At 47.5% G+C, this 12,204-nt stretch overlaps 1 protein-coding gene across 12 annotated transcripts in view; it reads left to right on the top strand.

The window, feature by feature from the left end:
- LOC135528460 (retinoic acid receptor gamma-A) overlaps positions 1–10,614 on the top strand; it is a 75,140-nt gene extending 64,526 nt beyond the window's left edge. For 4 of the 12 annotated variants that reach the window (XM_064957555.1, XM_064957554.1, XM_064957557.1 and 1 more), the window contains 7 exons: positions 3,311–3,459; positions 3,830–3,980; positions 5,029–5,213; positions 6,353–6,529; positions 6,856–7,060; positions 7,392–7,550; positions 7,788–10,614. In XM_064957555.1, coding sequence (XP_064813627.1) covers positions 3,311–3,459; positions 3,830–3,980; positions 5,029–5,213; positions 6,353–6,529; positions 6,856–7,060; positions 7,392–7,550; positions 7,788–8,161 — 1,400 coding nt within the window. In that variant the 3' untranslated portion in view covers positions 8,162–10,614. The remainder of the gene's footprint in view (positions 1–3,310; positions 3,460–3,829; positions 3,981–5,028; positions 5,214–6,352; positions 6,530–6,855; positions 7,061–7,391; positions 7,551–7,787) is intronic. The other 8 variants (XM_064957563.1, XM_064957566.1, XM_064957560.1 and 5 more) reach the window with 7 other exon arrangements.
- Positions 10,615–12,204: the final 1,590 nt, after the last annotated feature.

Here is a 12,204-nt window from a genome sequence, read left to right as displayed (position 1 = left end):
GTGGCAGCAGTAGTAACAGTAGCAGAGTTACAGTGGCAGCAGCAGTAGTAACAGTAGCAGAGTTACAGTGGCAGCAGCAGTAGTAACAGTAGCAGAGTTACAGTGGCAGCAGCAGTAGTAACAGTAGCAGAGTTAGAGTGGCAGCAGCAGTAGCAGTAGTAACAGTAGCAGAGTTACAGTGGCAGCAGCAGTAGCAGTAGTAACAGTAGCAGAGTTACAGTAGCAGAGTTACAGTGGCAGCAGCAGCAGCAGTAGCAGAGTTAACAGCAGCAGTAGCAGTAGTTACAGTGGCAGCAGCAGTAGCAGTAGTAACAGTAGCAGAGTTACAGTGGCAACAGTAGCAGAGTTACCAGTAGCAGAGTTACAGTGGCAGCAGCAGTAGTAGTAACAGTAGCAGAGTTACAGTGGCAGCAGCAGTAGTAACAGTAGCAGAGTTACAGTGGCAGCAGCAGTAGCAGTAACAGTAGCAGAGTTACAGTGGCAGCAGCAGTAGTAACAGCAGAGTTACCCAGTGGCAGCAGCAGTAGTAACAGTAGCAGAGTTACAGTCCAGTTAGTAACAGTAGCAGAGTTACAGTGGCAGCAGTCAGAGTTACAGTGGCAGCACAGTGCAGAGTTACAGTGGCAGCAGCAGTAGCAGTAGTAAGCAGCAGTTTACAGTGGCAGCAGCAGTTAGCAGAGTTACAGTTAGTTACAGTGGCAGCAGCAGCAGCAGTAGTAACAGTAGCCTACAGTGGCAGCAGCAGCAGCAGTAGCAGAGTTACAGTAGCAGAGTTACAGTGGCAGCAGCAGTAGCAGTAGCAGTAGTAACAGTAGCAGAGTTACAGTGGCAGCAGCAGTAGCAGTAGTAACAGTAGCAGAGTTACAGTAGCAGAGTTACAGTGGCAGCAGCAGCAGCAGCAGCAGTAGTAACAGTAGCAGAGTTACAGTGGCAGCAGCAGCAGCAGTAACTGCAGCAGAAACAGTAGCAGTTACAGTGGCCAGCAGCAGCAGTAGTAACAATTTGCTATAGTAACAGTAGCAGAGTTATTTAGTAGCAGCAGTGGCGCAGCAGAGTAGTAACAGTAGCAGAGTTACAGTGGCCAGTAGCAGAGTTACAGTGGCATAGTAACACCAGAGTTACAGTGGCAAGCAGCAGCAGCAGTAGTAACAGTAGCAGAGTTACTAGCACTATAGCAGTAGTAACAGTAGCAGAGTTACAGTGGCAGTGTAGTAACAGTAGCAGAGTTACAGTGGCAGTCCAGCAGAGTTACAGTGGCAGCAGCAGTAGCAACATTAGAACAGTAGTAACAGTAGCAGAGTTTGGCAAAGTAGCCAGACACAGTAACTTTAAAGTAGTTAGCAGTAGAGGGTGATTTGTTACTTTAACAGTATTGGGATTATTCCTGGCTAACAGATTTAACAGATTAACAGTAGCAGAGTTACAGTGGCAGAGTTACAGTAGCAGAGTTACAGTGGCAGCAGTAGTAACAGTAGCAGAGTTACAGTGGCAGCAGTAGTAACAGTAGCAGAGTTACAGTGGCAGCAGCAGTAGCAGTAGTAACAGTAGCAGAGTTACAGTGGCAGCAGCAGTAGTAACAGTAGCAGAGTTACAGTGGCAGCAGCAGTAGCAGTAGTAACAGTAGCAGAGTTACAGTGGCAGCAGCAGCAGCAGTAGTAACAGTAGCAGAGTTACAGTGGCAGCAGCAGTAGCTAACAGCCGTAGCAGTAATGGTCATCTTGGTATCGAACAAGGCTAGCCCTGAGCGGCAACAACTGTGTCCTCCTCTCACCCCCTCCCCTTTTCTGTCTCCTGTCTTTCTCCGTTTTTCTTTCATCACACTCCTCCTTTTATACCCCTTTTTCCCTTCTTGTTGAAGTCCCCACTCTTGTAAAAAAGGCAAGCTGGTGGTTTGGGTATGAGGGAAAGGGGGAGAGGAGGAAAGGGGGACTGGAGGAGGGGGGATTGTAGGTTAAATGTAAGCTAGCCCTGTGGTTTCCATTGAAGGTGTTAGGGGGAGGCGGGAGGCAGTAAAAGTTAGAATTCTAGAGCCTCCCTGTTTATATTTAATGATTTTCGCTGCTGTTTTTCACGGGCCTGGGTCTACAGCTGGTGGTGTGAATAGCTTGCCCAAGGTGACTGGATCCTAGTAAAGGCCTAGCCAGTAGGGATGGGGCCTCCAGGCCAGCCATGAGACTATCTTTATAGGCCAGTTTATAAGTCTGGGCCTCTATTGAACCCTGACAGGGCCAAGCTGAGGAATTTAGGGCCAGGAAATGAGAGGAATATAGGGTTTGTTTGTCAGGGGGTGGTGGCGTTTTGGAGGCTGGAGCTGGAGAAGTTGGGGAGTTGAAGTTTGAGGGGTGACCAGGGGTGAAAGTTGAAAGAAGTGGTGTTGGGACGGGGGACGGGGGGGACGGGGGACGGGTCAACATGTGTGTGCCTGTTACTGAGAGTGTGCAGTGTGTGTGTGTGGCGGTGGCGGCATGTCTGTTGGCGTGTGCGTGCGTGTGTCGTGCGCGCACCTTTGTGTGTGTGAGTGTGTCTCTCTTGGGAAGTATGGAATCCAAACGTGGTGTAGCTCAGTGCCCAAAAGAGCATTTTTCGAACATAATTATGTTTAATTTAGCGTAGGAGCATGTGACTCAAGGTACAACTGTGACGTCAGTGGGTATGGCAGTCAGCGTGTGGGACTGGGTTTGAGTCTGCAGTCTGCAGGAGTGGGAGGGGCAGACCGAAGCGGACACCAGTTGTGCATGGACATTTGGCTCTCTCATCCTCCTATACCTTAGCTACCTTGTGGGGCGAGTGGCAGATTTCTCCTGATGCAAGTGGATGCCAGTCTCAGTGAGTGAGTCACTGTGGAATGAGGGATCCCTAGCTGCAGCCACAGCCCCGCCCGTTCAGCCGCCAGGCCCTATCAGAGACTGAGATCTGTCAATCTAATTAATCACACCTCCACTTATCTGCCTGTTGTAAAATGGTTTGTTTTCTTTACCTCTGTCAATTACAGCCCCTCCCAACTCTAAAACAGACACTGTACTCTGATCTGTGACCCGAGGGCTCAGTGCTGCCCCCTTAGGGTGAATGATGGTAGGGTGCACTGGGGACATGGGACTAAAAGTCATGTCTTCCATTCCATTCTGACTGTGTCTATCTTCTCACTACCAATAGTCAGCCAAAATCTCCCCGTCTTTATTTGGTGTAGTCTAACCTAAGCGTGACTGAGTGCAACTGTCCGATAAATGGCTCGCTAACAGCAGTATTCGACTGCGAGCTAGAAAATGTAACACAAATCAAACGACTCATCCACCTCTCTTATATTCTGCAGCGGTGGAGACCCAGAGCACCAGCTCAGAGGAGATGGTCCCCAGCTCTCCCTCTCCACCTCCCCCGCCACGCATCTACAAGCCCTGCTTCGTGTGCCAGGACAAGTCCTCCGGCTATCACTACGGGGTCAGCTCCTGTGAGGGCTGCAAGGTGAGGAGGCCCCTGCTTTTGCTTCATGATCACCAGCATCATCACACGCACTGACAACACTCAAACGTAACACTGGCAGGCAGCATGCAAATGGTCTCGTTTCTAATGTCCAAAAGTATGACTAAGGATAGAGCGGGTGAAAGTATTGAACACAGGACGTCGAGGCGTCGCCATGAGAATGTACGAGATCAAAGCCTGGATGAGGAAGTCACAACAGTACAAAACGTGCTAAAATGTTTCAGTTGGGAATCCCGGGATCTGAGAAATGAACAGACATGAAAGGTTGAAAGATAACGTGGCCGTTACAATGTCACTCCCTCCACCGGGCCGCGTTTCATCTGCTCCTTTCCCTCTCTTCTCTCGTCTCCAGGGCTTCTTCCGGCGCAGCATCCAGAAGAACATGGTGTACACCTGTCACCGGGACAAGAACTGCCAGATCAACAAGGTCACCAGGAACCGCTGCCAGTACTGCCGACTCCAGAAGTGCTTTGAGGTCGGCATGTCCAAGGAAGGTGAGAGACGTAAGCGAGGCTGGGGGGATGGGGACTACTGACCTAGGACATCCAGGCCCTGTGATACAGAAGCAGGAATGCAAGCACACACACACACACATGGATGTGCACACACACACACACACACTCAGAGTATATAAACAAAGCACTCAATATGCTTTTAGATAGTCGCTGGTATAGTTTGATCTAAAATGATTCACCCAGGAGGAAGTAGGAAGTGAAACGGAGAAGCAGCAGGGTACTTATTTGGAAAGACTGGGCACAGTACCACACTTGTGACTAATCACGTTACGAAATGACTCTTCCTGCGAATCAGCGTGCTAAATTACACCCTATTCCCTATATAGTGCACTGCTTTTATCCGGTGCAAAGTAGTGCCCTTCTAGGTTACAAGGGTGCCCTTAGGGACACAGACTAGGTGTTTCACCAGTCATCTCAATCTCAACACACCCTTGCCCTAGCAAAACCCCTCACCTTTCGTTCGCACTTTCATTTCAGTATAGTCGCTCTCTGTAAAAAAAACGCCTTTTTGACTTGGCTCCAACTGATCATTCTGTTATGACAAATACAACAACAAAAAAATGAGAGTGATAGCAAATTCTTGGTCACAAAGAGCTCAATTTACTCAATGTGACTGTGTATGTCTGTGAGAGTGTGTGTGCGAGGTGAGGTGAGTGGTAGGAAGGTTTGCCCATGGGACACTTATGTGGGTGTATTGTTTGTGTGGGATGTGTGTTAGGACGTGGATCACATTGTCCCCCTGCTATTTCTGGACATCCTGAGAGGAAGGAAAGAATGGGAGGAGGGAGGAAGAGGGAGGGAGGAAGAGGGAGGGAGATAACAGTGAATGGAGAGATAGTGTCATCACTTTGTTGAAGTGCTGTTATGAGCTGGATTGTATAATATGGCTCACTAACTGGTACGCAGCATCACCGAATTGCGGCGAGTCAGTGGGAAGCCAACGGAAGTCCTCACTCGCCTGTTGCTGTGTTCCTCCTTCTACTCTTCCTCTCCTCCTCTTCCACCTCCTCCTCCTCCTCCTCTTAATCCTCCCTAGCAGTGCGCAACGACAGGAACAAGAAGAAGAAGGACGTGAAGGAGGAGTTGGTGCCGCCGGAGAGCTATGAGCTGAGTGGAGAACTGGAGGAGCTGGTCAACAAAGTCAGCAAGGCCCACCAAGACACCTTCCCCTCACTGCTGCAGCTGGGCAAATACCACACCGTAAGAGTCTCACACATTTGGGTATTTGTCCTTTTTTCCCCGTTAGAACATACTGATTCACATCCCATGTAAAGACACTAATCCACTATGAACATGCACACTTTCCCCAACTCAAAAGGCCAGTTTAGTGTAAATCAAATTTCTTCAAATCAAATCAAATGTCATTGGTCACATATACATGTTTAGCAGAGGTTATTGCGGGTGTAGCGAAATGCTTGTGTTCCTAGTTCCAACAGTGCAGTAGTATCTAACAATACACGACAATACACACACATTTTAAAAGTAAAAGAATTGAATTAGGATATATACAAATATTAGGACGAGCAATGTCTGAGTGGCATTGATTGAAATACAGTAGAATAGAATACAGTATATACATTTGAGGTGGACCATTTCAGCTTGTCAGTGATGTGTACGCCGAGGAACATTGAATCTTTCCACCTTTTCCACTGTGATCCCATCAATTTGGATCGGGGCGTGCTCCCTCTGCTGGTTTCTGAAGTCCATGATCAACTCCTTTGTTTTTTTGATGTTGAGTGAGGTTATTTTCCTGGCACCACTCTCCCAGGGTTCTCACCTCCTCCCTGTAAGAGACTTATTGACCTAGTTGGTTGATGTCCAGTCAGTGGTGTTATTATTCTACCTGAATAATAATTAAGCAAAAGGCCCGAGGGCGTGTGGTATATGGCCAATATACCACGGCTAATGGCTGTTCTTATGGATACAGCCCTTTAGCCGTGATATATTGGCAATATACCACAAACCCTCAAGATGCCTTATTGCTATTATAAACTGGAGCGTTAAAAATACATGTTTTGTCATACCCGTGGTAAAGACTCCTGAGTGGCGTTGCTGTCTACGGCATTGCATCTCAGTGATAGAGGCATCACTACAGACCCTGGTTCGATCCCGGGCTGTATCACAATCAGCCATGATCGGGATAGTCCCATAGGGCGGCACACATTTGGCCCAGCGTCGTTCGGGTTACTGACTTGCCTAGTTAAGTAAAGGTAAAAATAAATAAACAATAACCAATAACTCTTCTACCTGATCAATGTCTAATAAGAACCCTGTCTGTGTCCCTGCCATCCCCACGCTCACTCTCTCACTCTCTCTCTCTCTCTCTCTCTCTCTCTCTTTCTGTCTCTCCCGTCCTCCAGAACTCCAGCGCAGAGCAGCGCGTGCAGCTGGACCTGGGGCTATGGGATAAGTTCAGTGAGCTCTCCACCAAGTGCATCATCAAGATCGTGGAGTTTGCCAAGCGCCTCCCCGGCTTCACCACCCTCACCATCGCTGACCAGATCACCCTCCTCAAGTCAGCCTGCCTGGACATCCTGGTACTTAACTGGTTCTTTCTATCCCCTCATCTGCTCTGTCAACGGACCCTGCTATATTCTCTGAGACTCAGAAACGTGGCACTGTAATGATGAGGGGACACTGCCTCTCATTGGATAGTGGCGGTACTGCAAGAGTAGCCCCACGTGCTGTATAGAGGGAAAGGTGAACAGATGACGAGAGATTAGCCTGTTGTTTTAATGGACAATCGATAAAGAACATAGCCTACTATATGGTTTAGCCTTCCTGTTGTATTTTTATTTATTTATATCCTTCCCCCTCTCTTTCTCGGTCTTTCCATCTTTCCCCCTCCCTCTTTCACCGCTAGATGTTGAGGATCTGCACGCGCTACACCCCAGAGCAGGACACCATGACTTTCTCCGACGGGCTGACCCTGAACCGGACCCAGATGCACAACGCAGGCTTCGGCCCGCTCACAGACCTGGTGTTTGCCTTCGCTGGCCAGCTGCTGCCTCTGGAGATGGACGACACAGAGACTGGCCTCCTCAGCGCCATCTCCCTCATTTCTGGAGGTACTGCACCCTAAGGGGATTAATACTATTTTACTGCTCGTCAATACAACGTTAAGAACTAATACACACCTAAATGTCTTTGAGGTGTTAGGCCGCGATAACATCCTCACTCAGTTACAATACCAGTAGAAATGTGGGGATGGAATAGTTTGGTTGCACTCCACTTGACACTTTATTTACCTGTAGTTGTTACCAATAACATGATACAATTGTAATGACCTCAAAATCATCAATTACGTCATTCCCATCCTAGTCTTATGGCTGTTTATGTGTCCAGTTTGTCACGTAATTGTGTATATAACGCAATCCTCTCCCCCTGTCCGTCCCTCAGACCGTATGGACCTGGAGGAGCCCCAGAAGGTGGACAAGCTGCAGGAGCCCCTGCTGGAGGCCCTGAAGATCTACGCCCGTCGCAGACGCCCCAACAAACCACACATGTTCCCCCGCATGCTGATGAAGATCACTGACCTCAGAGGCATCAGCACCAAGGGTCAGTATTGTTATAATACAGAAGAGTACACTACAATTACACCAGACCACCAGCTAACACACACAGTCTGAATGATACATATAGATTATGGTGGAAGCAGAACATTTGAGATAGCACTTGGGACGTCAGGATTACTCCCATAACGCCTGGAACATCTAGCACTATAAGCGAACGCTAAAGACATGACTTTCTAGACTTGTTAACATGAATGTTTTTCCCCCTGTGGTGTGTGAACAGGGGCCGAGAGGGCCCTCACTCTGAAGATGGAGATCCCAGGCCCAATGCCTCCTCTGATCAGGGAGATGTTAGAGAACCCAGAGGCCTTCGAGGACCAGACAGAGAGCAGTGGAGAGAGCTCCCCACCGCCTGCCCCTCCACCCGCTCCACCAGCCTCCACCAAGCCCCCCACCACCATGAAGACTGAGGCCGAGGACGAGGAGGACAGCTGGGGGACAGAGAACGGCAGTGAGCCCTCCCCAGAGGAGGAAGATGAGGATGATTATGATGATGGGGAGGAAGAGGACAGGGGCTCGGACAGTGAGGGGGAATCCTGGGCTCTGGAGAGTGGCAGCGAAGGGAATAGGAAGAGCCGTGCCAGGAGGGCGCAGTGAGGAGGGGAGGCGATCACACACAAATACCGTCTGTGCACTCAAATACACACACTAACTGACACGCACGCGCAAACACACACACACACACACACACAGACACACATACACCCACCTTACCCCTTCCAATGCTGGCCCTCCCTCGCTTTCCTCTGTATCCTCTCCATCTCCCTACTGCACATCAGTCTCTCCAAGCAGGACATGACAGGACAGCAGAGACTTACACCTAAATGTACAGACACTATAACTCAGGTTCTCTGACTCACAGGATCCTGATAGGTAACATGCAGAGAGACCTGCAGAGAAACTATTATAAAAGAGGGACGGAGAGACGACATGATGCAACCTGACTGGACTCGTGAGTCCTGATATAGAGAGGAGGGAAGATGGCGTGATGGCAACAAAAACAAAAAGCGGACTCTTTGACAACAAAAAAAATCATCAAATTTTTTTACTATCTTTTTGTTTGTATCTACATATAGAGGAATGGCCAAAACAGAAAGCATGAACTGAACAATAGACTATTTCCAACGGATGCAAAGCAAAACACGTTTCTCAAAAAGACAAACACAGGTTGAAACCAAACTGAATATGCTAATCGATTTTTCTGCTGTTATTTGCTTTTGAATACTGTTCAATTTGTTCGTTTTTTTTTCTTGACTTTTCTCTCTCTTTCAATGTATTAATTAGTCCATACATATCTATATATACCATTATATTTTGTTTGTTTGTAATCCTGGTTTTGTAAATGATTTCTTTAGATGAGGTTTTGTTTTTTTGAGGAGTTTTCCATTGGATATCCAGAGAGAGAGACGAATCAGAATCCGAACTGGCAGACCTCGAACTGAATCTTCTTTCCAACTGCGCCGCTGGTGTTTTTTGGGCAGTTTTGCTCGCCGTAGATGTCAATGATAATCAACTCAGTAATGTTGTGTTACAGTGACTAAAGTTGTGATTTGTGTTGTTTATCAGGGGACTAGCATTCATCTATGTGCTTCCTTTCAATGCAACAAACTATGTTGTCGAATGGATAGTGTCTTAGTGCCAAAGTTAGCAACTCAACACACACTGACATGTAAAGGTATACGCACGCACGCACACACACACACACACACACACATAAACCTCAAACCTATAACAAATGTGCCATTTTGGCTTTGTTTGGTAAACAGAGATTGACAGTTGGCCGTAGCACTCGGCTGTGGCACTTTGATATCTTGTTTTATACAATGCATCTTTATTGCCCAATATTGACAAAACAGTCAATGGCATTCTCATCTTATTCAGCAGTCATGCAATTGATGAACACAACGGAAATGTAGAGAACTACATCATCAAATGCCTGTGAAACCCGAAGCACATGATCAACACACACGCAGACACACGCAAGTTCAAACCAGGAACTTCTAGTGGCAACGACATGAAAACAGACTTCTCAGGGCTTCTCTGTTACTAAGGACCAAACCCTAGCGTCCGCCACGCTCTAGGGTGCGCTAGGAACAGGCAATATTTATGTGTGTGTATTTTTGACTCAGTCAGTGGGATCTGACCAGTTAACTCCGAGCTCGGTGTACATAGAAGATAGATGACTGGTCTACAAATGGAGTGGATGCCAGCCAGCCTGTTACCCTTTTCACACTATCATGCCAACCCAAACCAAACCAGTGCTGGCATGGGTATTCTATTTTCACATGGTCCTTTCCAGCACAGTTCCAGGAACTACGGTGGGTGCGGAGCCAGGCCAGCTCTGTCCAGCTCAGTTTGGCTCGGCTCACTGGTGTGAAAAGCATCATCTGTCTCAGACCTGGCATCCGAGAAACCAACTGCCTTCTCACCCGAAGCCATGACATCATCATGTCTTTGTAATGTTGTAGGATTGTACCCCCGCTCTCTTGTCTTCTTCAGTGAAGTGGCAGGCCCATGTGTCCTCCCGTCATTTTCTTCTTCTCTTGCCAACGTGTCCCAGTCAATATGTAACCAACGGTTCATGATGCAGCTGGCTACGTGTGCATTCCAGAGTTTTGTACACAGTCTCGCTACGAAGATACAGTATATGAACAGGAGCGCAACAGACCCCTCCCAGCGGTAGAGAAAGAGGGCCTACTGTATAGTTCTCTCTGAATGTGGCCCTCCTGGTTGGTTTTTGAGTGTGTGTACAGGCTTTAACATGTCTCCTCTGTCATCGGGTGGATGTTCTCTGTACGGCGCTGTGGCGTCACACAGGACCGCTTGAGAAGCAGAGCCGGCGAGGTTTGATGACCTCATTTCCTCTCGGCCTGCCCTGCCAGGCCTTCATGATGCAAACGTTGCGATTATGTTGTTTTGGTGCCGGTGTTCTCTGTAAAACATGGCCAGGGTATTGTCCAATCTTCTGTTCATACCAACTCTGTCATGCAACGAAAAAGCCATATGAACTGTAAGGCACAATAAATTACTTTTGTGAGATTAATAACATATTTCCTTTGAGAAATGTCTCATTCTCTTAAAATGTGTTGCAACATTTTTTTCTTCTTCTCAGTCGTGACACTCTTGGATGCACTTATGACACCGATATGAATATTCCGTAAACCACCCTTCAAATGATTTGTTACCCAAATGTTTTTTTGATAGCCCCCGTTCCTTCACCAGCCGCGAGCCTCAGTCCATTTCATTAGAGCTGAGCACTGCAATGGCGTCATCAACACAATGACTACCAATAGTGGGCGCTCTTGCACTTTGGGTAGAGAGACCAGCCAGCCAGCCAGCAGTGTCTGTACACCAGCCCTGTATATAGGAAAGGCCCGAGCAGGCACTAGTATTACCAGTGTGTTACAATTCATTCATGTTGCCTCCTACTGTAGACAGATGCAAAATTCCACTCCGTGTCCTTGGGACAGTGTTACAGTATACTCTGAGTGTACAAAACATTAGGAACACCTGCTACTTCCATGACAGACTGCCCAGGTGAATCCAGGGGAAAGCTATGATCCCTTATTGATGTCACTTGTTAAATCCACTTCAAATCAGTGAAGATGAAGGGGAGGAGAAAGGTTAAAAAAGGATTGTTAAGACATTTGAGACATGGATTGTGTATGTGTGCCATTCAGAGGGTGAATGGGCAAGATTTAAGTGCCTTTGAATGGGTTATGGCAGTAGATTCCAGGAGCACCGGTTTGTGTCAAGAACTGCAATGTTGCTGGGTCCCCCCCGTTTTTCACGCTCAACAGTATCCCGTGCGTATCAACAACGGTCCACCACCCAGAGGACATCCAGCCAACTTGACACAAACTGTGGGAAGCATTGGAGTCACCACGGGCCAGCATCCCTGTGGGGCAACTCAATATTAGGAAGGTGTTCTTAATGTTTTGTACACTCAGTGTATTATAGCCTCGACGGTTGTTGTTATTAATAGACGTAGGCACTAGAGTGAAGAGTGCCAAACAGGGATGGGGGTTCTATCAACTATATGATTGCCATAATTAACTATCGTTAAAAACACAGCTCAATAAAGAGGGACTGGGGATTAGAATAAGGTCCATATATTATTAGCTGCTTTACACGGACTGAAGCTAAACGGCCTCATATATTCAACCCCAATAATACGTTGCTATGGGAACCCTGGGGCAATGGGTAGGAGTGTTGGGGTAGTAAGGGGATTTAAAGAGGCAGGCTGGTATTTTTTTTTGGGGGGGGGGGGGGGGTTTCATCGCCACAATTTCCAATTATACTAGCCATGATTAGTCAATTGATGGTTGGAGCAGATATCCTCTCCAGGTTATTAATGGCGCAAAGCAACGACAAAGTTACAAGGAAGTATACAAGTGAAAAGTAAGAGGGAACAGGCGAATAAGAAGCCCAGGACGGAGGTTAGCAGTTTCGTTCTATTACTTGGAGAGCATACTGATCACTCAGAGGTCCTGGTAGAGAATCAATAATGAATCATCCTTCGTGAACCATACAGGAAGTGGTCTGAATAGAGTAAACCAAGAACTGGGTTTGCTTGTGCTTGTTCTGAACATGGACAATTTTGCATTGATTTCTAGACGTGCTTGCTCGGTGAGTTATAT

Source organism: Oncorhynchus masou, chromosome 33 (assembly GCF_036934945.1).
Source record: "Oncorhynchus masou masou isolate Uvic2021 chromosome 33, UVic_Omas_1.1, whole genome shotgun sequence".
Classification (NCBI taxonomy): domain Eukaryota; kingdom Metazoa; phylum Chordata; class Actinopteri; order Salmoniformes; family Salmonidae; genus Oncorhynchus; species Oncorhynchus masou.
This window is presented reverse-complemented; position numbering and strand designations above follow the sequence as displayed.